The sequence below is a fragment of the Epinephelus fuscoguttatus genome, linkage group LG13 (assembly GCF_011397635.1).
Source record: "Epinephelus fuscoguttatus linkage group LG13, E.fuscoguttatus.final_Chr_v1".
Lineage (NCBI taxonomy): Eukaryota > Metazoa > Chordata > Actinopteri > Perciformes > Serranidae > Epinephelus > Epinephelus fuscoguttatus.
The window spans coordinates 26,149,633-26,167,657 of record NC_064764.1 but is presented as its reverse complement, the minus strand read 5'-3'; the positions used below and the strand labels follow the sequence as shown (position 1 = coordinate 26,167,657).

At 42.3% G+C, this 18,025-nt stretch overlaps 1 protein-coding gene across 4 annotated transcripts in view; it reads right to left on the bottom strand.

The window, feature by feature from the left end:
• myo16 (myosin XVI) overlaps positions 1–18,025 on the bottom strand; it is a 135,750-nt gene that overhangs the window by 45,834 nt on the left and 71,891 nt on the right. For all 4 annotated transcript variants that reach the window (XR_007450790.1, XM_049594620.1, XM_049594617.1 and 1 more), the window contains exons 15-23: positions 16,928–17,045; positions 14,938–15,085; positions 14,175–14,292; positions 11,454–11,571; positions 10,656–10,727; positions 8,703–8,844; positions 7,957–8,029; positions 4,040–4,192; positions 965–1,165 (exon numbers count right to left, since the gene is read on the bottom strand). Coding sequence is in view for 3 of the 4 variants with exons in the window: in XM_049594620.1 (XP_049450577.1) it covers positions 965–1,165; positions 4,040–4,192; positions 7,957–8,029; positions 8,703–8,844; positions 10,656–10,727; positions 11,454–11,571; positions 14,175–14,292; positions 14,938–15,085; positions 16,928–17,045 (1,143 nt within the window). In the remaining variant the exon portion in view is untranslated. The remainder of the gene's footprint in view (positions 1–964; positions 1,166–4,039; positions 4,193–7,956; positions 8,030–8,702; positions 8,845–10,655; positions 10,728–11,453; positions 11,572–14,174; positions 14,293–14,937; positions 15,086–16,927; positions 17,046–18,025) is intronic.

Below are 18,025 nucleotides of genomic sequence, written 5' to 3'. Positions count from 1 at the left end.
AATAAAAGACATTTTTATTTTTGTCACTGGTTAACTGGCTTTAGAAAAGTCAGGAGGTTTCTGATGTAGACATGTGACAGCCTACAGTCACATGTTTGCCACCTTTGCACAAGCACGATATAATCTATAGCAAATCTTATATTTTAATCATTTCTTACCTGTAGGGAAAATTAATTTGCTACATAGACAAGTTTAGACACAATGTTGATTGAATAAGCCAGTTTAATGTTAATTAATAATTTTAGATAAAAGATGATGGATCTAATTTAGATTGCACAGCGTTCCTACACAGTATGGAAAAATATTAAAATTTGATCTGAAGTAATTTTCAGGTTTGAATAAGTATGCAATATGCAGTATTTGTGTTTTCAGACTATTGCCCCCATTCTGTATTTTTTTTTTAACAAATAATTCCAATTTTCCAAAAATGAACTAATCATACAAGCACAACACAGCCAGTGCAGCCAAAATGTTTACCACTGTGTAAGACAGTGTGGGCTAGAGCAGATAATTGAAAGAGGAACGGTGTCCATCTCAGCGGAGAGGTGTGGACTCAATGGTCGCAATGGGAAATGCAAGTTTTCCGAGGGATAATGGATATATGGTCTGAAAACTCTACAGAGAAGTGTGGAAATTTGAGTCTGAAAAGTATGGAATTTTAAAATGGAAAATATGTAGGAACCCTAATTTTAGCAGTGGAGCACAGGGGGTCAGCTTGATAACTTCTTCTGTGTATTATCTGGCAGTTTGTTGAGGCTCTGTTGACTGAGATCTGCAGTAAACTGCATTATTGTTACATTAAGTTGTCATTAAAGTTCACAATTTTCAGTACTCTGTGCTGTAACATGGTGGTTGATCCACTGACCAGTTGCCTTTTAGAGGTCATGATATAGTTTTTATGTTATTCTGCCCAGCCCCACCAACTCTAAATACACAGATACATGTTTCTGTAATACACACAGACCTGTCCAGCATAGTGGCTGACAGTGAATGCTGGTCCCTGGTCTTTGGGTGGGGGATTTCCGTTGCCATCCTTCGTCGTGAGCGAGAGACCGTGAGTTGGATTGGAGTCCAGCTGGGTCGACAGCCTCTTGTACAGGGTCTGCTCTGATGGCCGCAGGCTCTGGCTCTCCTCATCTAACACACACAGCAGTCCCTGAGGCCTCTGGAGGAGGAACAAGCAGAAGCTCTCGTGTTATTTAGGGTCAGTCGTGTTTACAAAGCACTTTTGATAATAACACTACTAAATTGTTTTGATTGTGACATTTTTGTTGATCCCTATAGGGTAGAGTTGTCCCTCTGATATCAAATAACTTCAGTCATCTTCCTCTGTTTAGATGTTTTGGGCATTTTGTTCATTATTGAAAGAGAGTAAAGACAGAGAGGGAACACGGGATGAAAGGGTAACATGCAATTAAGGTCAAGGGGTGTTCCCAACTCAGAATTTATATTGTTGAATCTTATTGGTCAGGATTTATGGATTTATTTTTCAATTGGAAGCGCGGTTTGTTGTGTGTAGGTGGTTTGAGTGTAGGTGCGGCACTGCCCATAGTAACTGAAACGTAAAGGAGGAGATTGATAGACAGACGTAGAGAGAACGCGTCACATAGGTCAGTTTCTTAACCTGCTTGCTTTTTGTGGTTTTAAATGCAACTTTTGGCCCTGTGAGAGGCAAGCAGCTGTTTCTATGCACCTCTCCCTGCTGATTTTGAGAATCATTCATACATTTAAAAAAAGATTTAGCGCTCTGCTAGTTCTATCCTCTCATGAATTATCTGATTAATACATTTACACATAAAAAGGCTATATATCATGGTTTATAGAGCAAAACCAAGCAGTTCTATTTTAAATCAGAAATTTGGCACCCGGTCTGAATTCGACTGGTAGGCTCCTTAGATCGAACTGTAGGACTAATGGTGGTCACCCCTACGAGTCTGTAACGCAGCTGTCGATCATGTAGTTGGATGTAGTTACCGTGACGTCACCCATGGGTTTGTGGACTGCTGTTTTGAAGCCTTGAGTTTAGCATTTCAGCTGTTGCTCTCTTGTTTTTTTGGAGTCAGAAGTCACCATTTATGGGGGAGAGGTTGGAGCTGTAGAGGAGCAGCCCCACCCTTAAATTTACTAACTTTGGTCCTAATAAATTGTGAAAAAAAAAAAAAAAAAAAAAAAAACACCCCCTGTGCATTTATCATGAAGGGGAAATGAGCTATAGGGACGAAAACCTGTTTTTGTACCAGGCCAATCATATGTTTCTTTCTGCTGTAAAGTTGGGCACTTCAACATAGATGTCTATGGGAATGTTTCAGATATTTCTTAGGGCTTTTTTGCCTTTAAATGATAGGACAATTGCTAGTGTGAGGGGAGAAGGAGAGGAGGTTCAGCATGCAGCAGGGGGCAAGCAGAGGGCTACAGGCCAGAATTGAACCCATGGCCAATGCGGTAAGGACAAGGCCTTTGTACATGGGCCAAGTGCTCTCCTAGGTGAGCTAATAAGTGCCCCAGGAAATTTACCCTATTTTGGAGCCAGCCTCAAGTGGTCATTCGATGAACTGCTGTTTTTTGCTTCATTTTTCATCCCCAGAGGTTGCTGCTTGAGTGAAGCAGTCAAACTAGGCAAAGGTGATTAAAAATGAATCAACATTCTGTTACTGCATAGCTTATTTTTCCCCTTAAATGTTTTCAGAAATGTACAGTACAGGCCAAAAGTTTGGACACACCTTCTCATTCAATGCGTTTTCTTTATTTTCATGACTATTTACATTGTAGATTCTCACTGAAGGCATCAAAACTATGAATGAACACATGTGGAGTTATGTACTTAACAAAAAAGGTGAAATAACTGAAAACATGTTTTATATTCTAGTTTCTTCAAAATAGCCACCCTTTGCTCTGATTACTGCTTTGCACACTCTTGGCATTCTCTCCATGAGCTTCAAGAGGTAGTCACCTGAAATGGTTTCCACTTCACAGGTGTGCCTTATCAGGGTTAATTAGTGGAATTTCTTGCTTTATCAATGGGGTTGTGACCATCAGTTGTGTTGTGCAGAAGTCAGGTTAATACACAGCCGACAGCCCTATTGGACAACTGTTAAAATTCATATTATGGCAAGAACCAATCAGCTAACTAAAGAAAAACGAGTGGCCATCATTACTTTAAGAAATGAAGGTCAGTCAGTCTGGAAAATTGCAAAAACTTTAAATGTGTCCCCAAGTGGAGTCGCAAAAACCATCAAGCGCTAACTCCACATGTGTTCATTCATAGTTTTGATGCCTTCAGTGAGAATCTACAATGTAAATAGTCATGAAAATAAAGAAAACGCATTGAATGAGAAGGTGTGTCCAAACTTTTGGCCTGTACTGTATTTTAGTGTACTGTTTAGCTGTAAAATGATGAGCAGTGATTGACAGCTGCTCTAGAGACTCTGATTTTGTTCACGTTTATTGAAATCCTGCTAAGGCCATTAGAAGCACAAGGAGAAGGCAAAGGACTTATGATTTTTGAAATAGACTCTCTGCCTCTTGTACTACTGTCAGGATAAAGTGACAGGTTCAGCAAATATGACTAAAAGTTTTTTTTTTAACAAAAGTTAACTTCTACATCTTTAAAGATCATTTACATTACCAAGCGGGGACAACTTCCGCCTTTCTGCTCCACCACTGACTAACAGCTGACTCCACTCATTCACAGTCACCACTGCCCCAGGGCCGCTACAATATGCTATTTACAGAGATAGCACTGGCGATCTGAACCGGTCAGTGGCGAAAAAAAGCACTTTTATACGGGACGCATTTGCCCCCATTACCGTTTTAGCTCGTTTCGCGGCTCAATACTGAACCAATTTTAGAACGAGTGGTACCCATGAATCATACGCACACATACACCTGGGGAAATAGGGCCCAGGTTGAAAAATACTGAAGTTGTCCTTTAAGCCATGTGATTTTAATGCTTTTGTCAAAGCTCTGTGTGGGCCTTGCAATGTTGAAATACATCATGACACATCAAACTGGACTGGTCCAGACCAGCAACACACAGCACCTGAAGAAAGAAGTCCAAAACAGCTGGCTGGTTGCCGGGGGAGCATGGGGTCTCCATGGCGATGCCCTCCTGCAGACACTCAGCCTGCTCCTGCTGGAATAGCACCTCAGAGACGTATTGCCTCAGCTGCTCGTTGGTCATGTTCACGCACAGCTGGAATGTACACAACACACAAACACATTCGACCTGTAAACACACACTTTAGTGCACGTCATGAAATTCCTCCTCAGAGACGGGCGGCGCTGTGTGTTTGTTTTGAAAGCAAACAAATGTACTCAAATACAAATCAAACACACGCTGCTGTGGCACCAACGGTGAGGTCAATGGGGCATGAATGAACCGACTACTCGTATAACACACCTGACCCCAAAATGATGAAAGCTGTTTACAGGGACACCTCATGCATGGTATACAAAATAATGGATGTCCCTATGTAGGGTCTTTATCTATCCCAATATAATACGGACAAAGTGTTCCTGCTGGGACACATGAACTCTTCCTAACCCAGAAATCACAGCGAAGCAAATGGGTTTGCCTGGCATGTAGAGCTCTGGAGGGGAGGCTCAAGTGTGACTTGTCACATTGATGTAGTGAGAACGAACACAGAATATGAAGAGGAACAACACAGGACAGCAGACTTGTTTAAACTTCTCCTGAACCCAAATGTGTCACAGAGCAGAATACAAAAAAAGTCTTAAAGTGTTGTAGTCTAGGAATGAACTTGTCATTCTTGTACTGTGTCCCTCTTTTCAACCCGAGATCTGATGCTTCTATCTTTTGTAGTCTTAACGTCATGGCATCTTACACGAGAATAGATGCCAGACAGATGTAGCCATGTGATAAAAACATGAATCTTGTAGGCTGACAAATAAATTGAAAGTGAAAGTACTGATGCTGTGCTCAAATAAAGCCCGCAGCCCTTAGCTTCGGGGTGATGTTGTTTATCCAGTCACAGAAGGAACTGAATGTTCATTTGGTGGTGTGGAAATAAATAAACAGTTTTTCTCTTTGGGCGCTGTCATGTGATTGTGCCGGAACAATGCCATGACCCACATTTTCTTGCAGCCCGCTGATTGAGAAGTGCTGATCTAGAGGTGTGTTGTGCTGCGGTGCCGTTGGCTGTGGTCCTGTTTTTCTTTCATCCGTGTTTGTCTTTTCTTTGTCTTCAAGCTAGTTGAGTATATTAAAGGCTTAGTCCCAGCAGGTGGTTGATTGAGTTAGCTCATTAGCAAAGTGCTGAGCAGGTACAACACACCCCTGACAAACACAGCTCTAATTAACAAGCACTAATGACCCTGATCTTGCTGCGCATGTGGAGCCTGTCTATGTACGTGTCTGAACGTGTGTACAAACATATCAAAAGTGTGAGGGCTCGTTTGTCACTGACGTGCCACATCTACTGTAAGAGATCATCGAGTTTGTTTATCCAGACCTCGCTCCTCCTCTTCTCTCGTCTGTGGGTGGCGGGTAATGTGTGTGATTTGAACGGGCTGATTATTAATAGGCAGCTCAGACAGCAGCAACAATGGGGAAGATGTCTGGGGGACAGAGGCGAGCGATGCCACCGCCTGCCAGAGACAGCGTCGCCTTTTTTTTTTCCCCTTCCCAGTTTTGTTAGCCTCCTCCCCTCTCTTCCCCTACTGGCACTTGCACTCTCCGTGACCCGAAGGAGAAAAGGTCACGCAATCCCTCGCTTCCACTTGGATTAGAGGCCATCCAGGGGAAGACTAACTCCACGGACATCTCATCGCCACACACACACGCAAACCAAAGTCACACACAGGCACGCAAGCAAAGACAAACGCACACTGGCCTTAATAAAAGCTGGGGGGAGATTTGGAGTTCAACATGGGGGAAACATAAGCTCTGGGTAGCAGAAATAAGCATTTAGCCTCCTGAGTACCATGACTTAAACCCCAAGACACCCTACACACACACACACACACACACACACACACTGATAGTGATATACAGACTTGTCATCCTGGTCCCTGCTGGTCTTACAAAGGTTTAGCCTATTAACAGTGAATGCTTGATGAGCACATGATTTACAGATTTACAGCCCATAACAGGTGAGCTACAGGTTGTACTCTGTACACTACGCAGTGTAATCACATACACTGACATAACGAAAACAACCAAGCACCACAGACACCCTGATCCATCTGTGTGCATAGTACATACAAAAGCACACAGCAAAATACACAAACATCTACACATGAGGGGTGGAGGAAAAGACAACAGAAGAAAGAACAGAAAAACAGAAAATCCAGACTCCTATTTTTTATGAATCAAATCAAATTCCCACATTTGAAAGATCAATTCCTGTAAAAATGTCACTGCTTCTCAGTAAACACACTATTTTGTGCAGTCACATGTAGATGTTGTATGATTTGTATGATGCTTTGGAGAAGGAAAAACTATGTTAGCCAGTGTGAAACTTGTTAGATGCAGGATTTCACAGCCTCTCTTGGAAGAAGGAGCGATTAGTGTGCTACTGTCAGGCTCACACTTTAGTGCACTGAGCTGTAATACAAGATGGATTTACTGATGAATATTAAACACTTCTACCAAAACAGTGACAAAGACTTTCTTTACTTTGAAAAATGTAGGTAATTTCATTGATGCCAGTAGTTTTAAGTGATAATATGAACAATGCAGCCCAATGTGACAAATGTTTAAGGGACAATTCACTCCAAAATCCTTCTTATCTGAAGTGTTATTTATCAATTTACATTATTTTGGTGTGAGCTACCAAGTGTAAGAGATACAGTAACGGCCACAGATATGTCTGCCTTCCCTCAATTATCATGGAACTAGATGGCTCTTTCCAGAAACCATGTGCTGATTACTTAGGATAACCCACAGACCTTGTTGTGAGCAGTTTCGTGTCGGAACTATTTTCCTTCTACTGAACTACACCCACAAACCGCATCACAGCGCGGAAGGAAGTGTCCATCTACTGCTAGCTCACCTAGCATCACTGAGCTAGCTAACATTACAACTCAGCCAAGGAGGACGCCATTATCTCCCGCTGTCACAAACACGAGCCTCTCGTTCATGAGTAGATGCATGACCTCCTGCGCTGTGATACGGTTGGTGGTTGTAGTTTAGTGGAAGGAAAACAGTTCCTACATGGAACTGCTCACAACATCAAGTTTCATCTAGTTCCGTAATATTCAACAGAAGGCAGACATCTCTACAGCTGATATCTCCAACACTTGGCAACTCACACCAAAATAATGTACACTGACAAACAGCACTACAGGTAAGAGGAATAAAATATAGTTTTGATTTTGGGGTGAACTGTCCCTTTAATTATTCTTCAAACAAAAACAGTTTGGAGCAACTTTATTTGAAGATTTGATTTCGAAAGAAGAACAAACTGTGATTTGTATCATGACCCCAAAAATCTTAACCAAAACTCTTTCATCTAAAAATAAGATTTTCACATACATGCTCACACACACTCAAACACACACACACACACACACACACACACACACACACACGGGTCTGAAGGTCCCCATTACTCCAACATCTCACACACAGAGCAGTCATTGTGTCAGCCGTCAGTTCATTTGAGGACAGCTGAAAATCACGCCACAGTCAGCCACAGACCTCATCTCATTCATTACAAGTACAGACTAAAACGTCCGGGCTAAAATAGAGAACAGTGACAGTCCCAAATATTTTCGCAATTTGATTAAGATCTGTTTGAAACTACAATATCACATAGTGTTCAGAGGGATTTCTATTGCCCCAGGATGGCCTTCTGAGCCAATGACGTTAAACAGGGAATGCCTTAAATGCATTTGGCTTGATTAGGAGAAGTAACCTGTGGGCTTCAAGGGAAGATGAACACAGGGGGGACTCATGGAGTTGATGAGAATCTAATCAAATAAGCATATTCCCACCTGCTCAAATCCATTCCTCTGAAATTCTTCAAACCCAAAGACGTCTAAGATCCCAATTTCCAAGGCAGGATCACTGAAAGAGAATAACAGACAGACAGCATACATTACGTTACACCACTTTTACTCCAGCATCAGTGAGAGAACTTGTTTGCTTGCTTGCGTCACTGACAGGAATTATGTTTGCGTGTGTCTGAAGGAGGTGTGCCAGCATAGTGAGTACTATGGCTGACAAATTTATTATGTCCTGTGGTTGGTGTGTCAACAAGGCAAAGCACAAACACATTCCAGAAGATGGAGCATGGGTTATCTGACAGACTGCGATAAGACTTCACAACATCAACAACACCAAGGATTCCATTGGCCTCCACCTAAGAGAGTGCGTGAGTGTGTATTTAAGATTTTTGTGTGCGCAACCTTCACATAAACCTTGGGTGTGTCCTCCATCTCTACCTTGTTGCTGAGTATTTTCCATTTCGTGCATGCCATGCAATGTAAACTATTACAAACCTCTACTCTAAGCTATGCGTCATGTCACGACATCAGTGTTGTCACTCCGGAGGCCCTGAATGAGAGACTGCACTCGTGTGATGACAGACACGCCACATTGGTAGTGTTTGTGAACAGTTATCAATGCCTTGGGCTACCACAGAAAGTCATCTGCCGGTTAACATTGACAAAAAAAAAAAACAAAACAAAACAAAAAAAACCTCCTTGGAACACACACATGCACACACACACAGCTGTACCCTATGCTGTCATCCTGTCCCTGTAGGTAGTCGTTGGCGCTGTTGACCAGATAGCTGAAGAGGCGTCCGTAGATGGCCTTGGCGAGCTGGTCTTTGTACTGTTCCGACATCTCCACTGTGTGGCGCCGAGTGATCACGTCACCTGACACACAAGGGACATGGCAACACGATTTCTTAACATGTCAACCGATAGCACAGTGATAGTACAGTATTTATATGGTTTATTTTTTGGATATGTCCCAGTGCATGCAAAAGATTGATACATTCCCATTTTTAGCTTATCTCAGCATCTGTACACATATTGACTGAGAATTTGCAGTACCAATACTATCCAGTGATGCTTATTCCACTATAATTATTGATGTAATCTAAAAAATAAATGCTGTACTGTTGCCATTGTATCAGTTGTCTACCAGACAGCATCTATGAAACTATAAAATGTCTTACACTGTACAACCCTAGTCACAACAAGGGGTCCTTTAAACACATGTTTATGTTAAAGGGACATTTCACCTCCAAATCAAATGTATATACTGAGTTGCAGAGTATTGGAGATATCAGCCATTGAGATGTCTGCCTTCTCTTAAATATAATGGAACTAGATGGCACTCAGCTTGTGGTGCTTAAAGCACCAGCAAACATTTGTAAAGCTCAACATAAGTGTCTCTTTCAAGGAATCATAACCGAGTTGCTAAAGATAATCTATGGACTTTGTTGTGAGCAGTTTCATGTAGGAACTATTTTTCTTCTACTAAACTACAACCGCCAACCGTATCACCACACAGAATAAAGCGTGCACCTACTAATTGGGAGGCTCACTCTTCTTGGTTGAGCGGTAACTTCAGCTAGCTCAGTGGTGCTAGGTGGGCTAGTAGTACTGTAGATGCATGCTTCCTTCTGTGCGGTGAGACAGTTGGTGGGTGTAGTTCGGCGGAAAGAAAGTAGTTCCAGCATGAAACTTCTCATAAGCAGGTCTGTGGATTAGAGCTTAGATCGGGCCCAAAAAACATCCAGCCCGACCCCACCCAAGTCCGTGCATGTTCTGTCCAAGCCTGGCCCATCCCGTCCCTTTAACCGTAATTATGAGGCCGAGCCCGGTTTAAACCTGACATCTTTTTTAAGGATACAAACGTGGACACTGAAGGCTGACTCTCGTCTTTCTTTCGGTGGCAAGCCATCATCATGTACTTCGTAACTGTTGAGGTCCCCGTCTTTTTGCTGTCATATACCAGCATCGCGCTGCACTTGATACACTCGACGAAGCCAACACACACTTTGTCACCACTGACAGCACACCCACCGCCCCCCCCCCCCCCCAAGCTGTGATAAGTAGTTGGTTCCATAGCCTAGGTCTATTATGAGGAGCTCATCCCGTTCAAGCCTGAGGATAGTGGCAGGAGATTACGGCCCGACCTGGCCCACGGGTTTGGGCTTGGGCAGAAAATCTAAGCTCTGCTGTACATTATCTTGAGGAACCGAATTATAATGTTTGTAAAGAGACTTTGCTGTAAAGTATTTCTTTGAGCACCACAAGCCGAGTGACATCTAGTTCTATTAATAAGAGGCAAACATCTCTAGGGCTGAGATCTCCGATACTCAGCAACTCACACTAAAACAATCTAGATTGATACAGCACTACAGGTATGAGGAAAATATGTATTTCTGATTTGGGGGTGAACTGTCCCTTTAAAAATATAAATATAAGCCAATATATTGTGTACAGTTTTTTTAACCCCTTCAATATATATATATATCTTTATCAGCCTCAAAAAGTCCTTCCTCCTGACCATCTGCAGCTATTATTGTTACAGAAAATACATTTTTTCCCCAATGCGACTTTTCCCCATCTACAAGTCTTTGCATTGGAAATCACTCCAGTGGTAATCTGGTGAATCTGCTTATGTGTTTGGAGTATGTAAGGCCAAGTGATGGCGAAGGCTGGTGAGTGGATACCTTTGAAGTACTGGACGTCAGAGGTGAGGGCGGTGCTTAAGTCACTAGAGCACACCTGCAACAATCCAGCAACTGTGCCAGTGAAGATAGAAGAGGAAGAGGCGGGGGAAAATAACAGGCAGAATTACTGACAGTGACATCAAACATCAAAATAACAGCATTAATCATGACATGTGAGGATGTGCGTGTCAGAGAGGTAGCGCTGATAACATTCCAAAAATAGATGTGTTCTGTCTTGCTCTGACGATGATATCATGCTGCCAGCACAACAAGCTCTGCTTCAGATCACTCCTGCTTAATCGATCAGTAGGGCTGGCAGCAATTAGTCATCAGTGGATTTCTGAGCAGAACACATAAACAAGCAGCAGAAACAAGGTGACAGCGGCCCAGAATCCCTCTGCTGACATCACTAGCCATGACATCACATCCCCCTGACAACGACTGTCTCTTTCCCGTTCAGGCGCTGCCGTCATTTGTTTACCATCTCACTAAGGTCAGGGGTCACAGGAGCAAATGTAGCAGTTGCATAATGAGGGAGCGAGAGAAGGAGAGAAACACTAGTAGTGGGAAAGTGGGTGTTAAAGAGGACTCTTTTCTCACCGTGGCAGAAAATGCAGCTTACCAAACAGGTGACTGTCTGGCCTTTAGCTAATGCTGGCAAGAAGCCAAAAAAGGGAAACGGAGGAGTGATGACGACAAGGTAAACAAGAACGGTGGGTGTGATGCACCCCTCCTTCCTGATTCCACCTCCACGCAGGGTGGAAATGTGACCGTGGTCATGTGACGGGAGGCACTGACCTCTCTCCAGCAGCTGCAAGTCAGAGGGGAAGGCTGTATCGGCATCTGTCAATGCAGTAAAACGTAGGTCCCCAATATGGAGCACAGCGGATAGCAGCACAAACACTGAGTCAACCTCCTGGCAGACAACAAGAGAGCAAGAGAGAGAGAGAGAGAAAGAGGAAATAAATATTATCCACCAGCAGTTGGAAATGAGTAAAATAGTGGTGCAATCAAAAACATGAATTTCTCTTGCTGAGGAAATTGTTCATGATCCTAACCTCTTTAAAAAAAGAACAGGACTGGGGATATTCATATCTATTCATGTTAACAAATCCCATTAAAACAGATAATAAATGCACAAATAGAAAATCCAAATGATGCATCAACCCTCCTCCCTTCATTCACACACTTCTCCTACTCCGTCCCACTCTCCCTTCCTCTCTGCCCTTGAGTAGAGGGCGCTTAATGGAATACCCCATTACCCACTGCTCTGAATCTCTGAGAGGGGGATGTTCGTGTTTGAGGGTATGTGTTTGTACGTGTGTGTGTGTGTGTGTGTGTGTGTGTGTGTGTGTGTATGAATATGTCTGCGTGTGCACTCTCGCAAGGCAGGATATTGGAGCTGATATCTGGGAGATAAACACAAGCATTAGTCTCTGTCTGACACTCTATACACAGAGAGACTCCCCCCCCCCCCGCTTAGGAAGGAGAAGAAAGGGAGCGAGGGAGAGAAAAGGAGCGATAGGGAGCGTTAATGACGATTGACCTTTGGGTCTGGACTGGGAGTCTTCCCCTGATTAGACTTAGACAGAGACCAATGGGTGGTCTATCACTTCCACTCCGACTCCCCCTCTCCTCCATTTTCGGTCCCTTGGAGTCTCTCTCTCTTATCCAGTGGACACCGGTGCCCTCTGATATAAGACTATCTATCGCTCTCTCTCCTTGTCTCCATCCCTGAGGCCTTGCCTGCGTGTATTGACTGCTGCTGGATTAAAAGGTGAGATGTTGGTCACTCACTGCTGACAGATGCTGACTGGGAATCTAAGAATAGAACGATTATGGGCTGGGAACACGGCTGGTGGCGCACAGGACGGACTGTACCACACACTGTAGCACCCTACATGCACACAGCATGTATAAATCAAGGTCCTTGTCTTCTGCATTGGTTCACACATTTCATTTGGTCTGTAGATTGTTAATTGGAACACATGATGAGTCCCAATCCAAGAAATCCACACATGACCGGCTGAATAAAAGCCACATTTTACCATCATCATCACTTTACCGTTTATAGACTGTCACTTACTGTGTTACAGCTGTGACCTCTACATATTTATACTTATCGTTATGCACATACATTTACTAATTTCCTGTGTACATTCAATTTATTCATTTTCAATGATTGTCTTATTTGTGTCATTTTCTTTTATATTTTATATTTTATTTGTTATACTGTATCCCTTATTTTAACTGTTTTATGTTTAGGTTCCCATTTACTTTTTACTTGCAGATCTTCATTTTCCTTTTACACATATTTAATTAGCACTGTTGGAGGGCAGTGGGGACTTGGGCCGGATCAGGCTCCCTGGAAGGATGCTGGACTTTGAAGCCAATTTTGCATAGTGGCCAAACGGTGAAAATACGACTTCCAAGTCAGTCACGTGATGCCATTGGGCCAAAAAAAGACTTTTCCCATAGACTTTCATTGCGAAAGAGATGTCTGTAAATCAGTGGATACATTTTTTTGAGTGTCAGTTGGATAATGCACAATTAAATTATGTTACTCCCTTTCAAGTTAGCTAAATGCTAAACTGGAGGTAGCTGGCTCAGCTGGCAGAGGTCTCTACTGCACTCGCTGTATGGGCCCACTGGTGTGGAAGCAGTGCTGATCATCCAGGTAATTTTATACACGGCATTTGAATGTTGTTTTTGGCTTCATGCGACACTGAGCAACTTTCCCATGAATGAACGGGGTACTGTACTTTATCCAGTTCTCTTTATACATCCATGGGTGGGATGGTCTTCACACAGATACAGAAACTGATGTCAGCAGTAACTGCCATATGAGCCCAGTGCACAAACTAGCTGGTGGGATACACTTACAGGGACTCACATGTACTAACAGGCACGTGCAGTTCTACATAACATCAAGAGACAGGTAGTGTGACATCATTCTGTGCTCTGGACGCTATAACTCCACTTTATCTTTCCATAGCATGATGGTTTGCTGAGCTGCTCTGAAAGATGAATACAGAAACTTTACATACGGAACAACAGACCGAAGATGCTCGTCTCATTTCAAATACGTCTTGTGTCTGGACTGGGAGGACACACTGTTGTGTCCTTTGCATCCCTCAGTATCCCACAATCCATTATGCAGCAGTCAATTGTTTAATGGAGCGTGGTTTAGCCTCCTCAACTTGGAAATTACTTGTGACCATGCCATTGTTTACCAGGTGTTACTGGGTCATACATTTTGTTATATTTGACTTTAGAAATTGAACAGCCTATAAAATTCAACATTAGATTTGCTCTCTGTGAAGTGAGAGACACATCCTCTGGAAGATCCAGCCCTGTGACTTAGACACACTTACACACTAACCTTGGGTAAAATCTCATCAGTGACCTCATATGTGGCGACTTCAAAATCTGTGACATCAACACTTTAAATGATCCCAGCTGTCAATATCATTTGAATAAACAGGCTCTACAGAAGCCATATGCGGTGCCGATCAATACCTGCTTGTTGAATCCCAGGGCTCGCAAGGCTTGTTTGACTGCTGCGAGGCGTTCCCTGCTTTGGGTAGAGGCTGTAGCTACTGGAGGTTTCTCCCCTGGAAGTCCCCCACTTAGATACCTAGAGTAAGGACAGACAACCACAAAAACAATATAAACATAAAAGGCAATGTGTGTCTTCTGATGAGTGTACAGGTGCACCGGTCCCAAACATCTACCCGTGTACTCAGCAGGAATTTATGTGCATATCTTTGGATGAGAGAGACCTAGAACCAAAAGATTTACGAGGTGGTTTTGTGCATATGGTCCTGGTCACACTGTGCTGAGAGCTGTGTTTGGGAGGTAGGGAAAGAGCAAACAGGGTTTTAAATCTGCAGAACTGGATCGTGCACACCCAGCAAAGACACATGGAGACACAATGGGTTGGAATGATGCCAGAGAGCTCAGTGTACTTTCAGGCTTAAGAACAGTGCAGCTCAGGTCAGTGGTTATCACTCTGGTGGTGTATGGTGGATAACAGAACAGTAAGAGTAACCCACAATCACACTGTCACTCTACACGTAAGGACACACATGAGTAAAGATGTGCAACACAAACACAAACAAAAATATGATAAAGTAAGAGATGCACACGCATATAAATGAGCACATATGGACATGCAAATACACACTCTCTCTCTGAGGATTTCAAATATGAATGTATATCATCAGTATATTTAATATATATCACCTGTGATTTTATTAACCATTTATATACAGCCACGTACCTATGAGCCAGGACATTGTTGAGGTAAAGTGAGCTGTTCTCCTCTGCCGACTGGCCTTCCGCCATCAGATAGAAGATGTTGAAGTTGTGTTGGTGAGGAGGCAGGTGGACCAGGCGAGACTTCTCCAGCATGTGGGCGTAAACTCGAGCTTAAACATCAGATGCGTTTTATGCTTCAATAACAGGTGTGTCAATTGCATTTCAACAGTGCTAATGATGGTACTGAACATTCAGTCTGTGGCCTCGGCTCAATGGCCAGTGCTCACTGATCAAATTAAAGTGGGGTAAAATGAGGTGAACAGGGCTGTAAAAATGGAGCACAAATACAGACACTGCGACAGTGGACTCATGTTATTTTACTGCCCCCTGCAGGTCTTCCACTGTTCTACATCATCATACAGTAGTAGTGTGTACTGTATATTTGAACTCTTTATGTCTGATCTTTTTACTATCATCATAAAGTAGAGATCCACACGGTAAAAACAACAACTATTTGCTCAGGTATCTTGGCAATAAATATTTCATATATTTAAATCAAATTTTCAATTGTTTTTAGCCACACACCCCTGACAAGATACAGAATACACCGGGGACCACCTTATTTATGTCTGTTGGAATAATTTGACATAGCCTATTTTTTGCAACTTCTGTAGTCTTAGTTATATGAAGCACAAATCTAAACACAAGGGAAATGTATTAAATACAGTATATTATACATGTATTAAAATATTTGCACCATCTCAACACAGAGTGCCCGTTAAATAATAATGCAGCTGACACTGTACTGCAGCTGACACTGTACTTAAACTTCCATCGGTATCAAATCAGCTACATCAGTTTAAAAAGCTTTTAAAAACACACCTGTACAGACAGGCATTTCTATATTATATAGTATACATATATATATATTTTTTAACTGAATGTTGTGCTTTGTTTAATCTCTCATTTTATTGCATTTTCTGTGTATGATGTTCTTTTAATTTTTTTGTTTTTCTTATGTTGTGTGGTATTGTCTTTTGTGAAGCACATTGCAATTGAAAAGCAGTATTGATATAAAGGTCATCATTATTATAATCATTAATAATGATGACCTTGCAGGGGGGGGCTGGAGCCTATCCCTGCCGACACTGGGTGAGAGGCGGGGTACACCCTGGACAGGTCGCTAACAGTCTGTGGTTAGTCTACAGTCTATGGCTAAAGACAACCATTCATGCTCACACTAGCACATGGGCAATTTAGGGTCACCAATTAACCTAACCTGCATGTTTTTGGATTGGGAGGAACCAGTACCCAGACAAGGCCTACACTGACACAGGGAGAGCAAGCAGGCTCCACACAGAATGGCTTCCCAATCCTGGGTTTGAACCAGGAACCCTCTTGCTGTGAGGCGGCAATGCAAACCACTACACCGCCATGCCGCCATCATCATTATGGTTAATGAAACATCAGAGGAAAATCAAGAGAAAAGGGCTTATCTGTAATGCATTTAAGAACATACACACCCACACATATAGAGAGAAATGTGAAATGTTCTACTCTTAGTGCATACAGGCAAAATAAAATGCAGTTTCTGATTCAGTTTCTGACAATTTGTTACATTAGAATGGAAACTACAAACTATTCTAGATTTAAAGATTAGAGTGCTATCTGTTGAACTATGAAAGCTTTTGTTAAAAAAATACATCACGATAATTAAAATGAATGACAAAGAACAACAGATGCCTTTAGGTCCCCAGACCCCACTTTGAGATCACCAATTTGAATAATAAAGCATAAATTGTGTGTATTTAAAAAAATGAAGCAAATATTTTATGTTAGTTGTAGCAAAACTAAACCAGATTATAGACTTTAAGTGAATGATTCAGTGATTAGAATGAATGTTCTGACACTTATCAGCTTTTCATTCAACTGCTGTCTCTCATGTGAAATAAAGACAACACTTTATGAAAGTGAAAGTACAATAAGTTTCCACTGGCAGACATGTATGTTACCTCTGAGTAGTGTCCTCCTCTTGTCACAGTATTGGATGGTCAACAGCTTAATAAAGCGGCTTGAGTTGTTGTTCCTTGGAGTCTTCGCATGACCGAAGGCCTCCAGGATACAGTTAACCTGAATATTTTACCAAAATAAAGGAAACATTACCAGTGAGTCAGAATATCCTATGCACATCTTTTTCATTCTACAATTAATGAATGGAGTTCTGCTCCCATTCCACTCTCCGCCACTAGATGTCAATATGCATCCGTTATGTGGGACCTCAGTAATTTTTGTGTCCTCTGGATGATCAGAGAGTGAGCTGACCCAGATATCGACTACACAACGATGACTTCATCAGAACACAGCACTTGCAATCCCAGGCTACCCACTGCAACTGACAGACTGAGTGCAGAGCAGTGAATCATGTGTTAAGCACCACCAACATCTCACAATCTGAAACACAAGGGGAATGTAACAAGAAGCAGTAATGAAAGTGCGTCCCTTTCTTTTCATATGCAAAACAAGGAAGGATAATAAATTCTGATCTTGCCTAAATGCTTAAACAAAAAATTAGAAACTACTACTGTTTTTAAAACCAATACTCCCTCAGCAGGCTGTAAGGTGTAAGGAAAATGGACTGCCACCTGAGAATAATGCCCAAACAATCTTCTCTCTCTGTCCCAAAGAAACAACAACGTAAGAAACACAGTCATCTTAATGGAAATCTTGATGATGCAATCAAACACATGCTCAAATGGTGTCTTTGACAAATGAACAGCTATCAAGCAGAGAAGAAAACACCACCAGCAAAAGCCCCATTTTCTGGTGTATTAATCCATACACCTATTCCCTCCCCCAGCGCAGGGACAGAGGAACAGCGGGGTACATTTACACAGTTATGACTGCCGCCTCACCACACTGCTATCTGATTTTTGATCACAGATGACATGAGAGAAGGAACAAAAAGCGCAGGGAGAAATGGATGTAAGATTCAGTCAGTGCCTCGCTTTGAAGAACACACAAATATTCATGAGTTTCTCGATGAGGGCTGATTGCGGAGAGCAGAAAATTTGAAATGAAAAACAGCACAGATGTCTGCTGTAAGATAATTT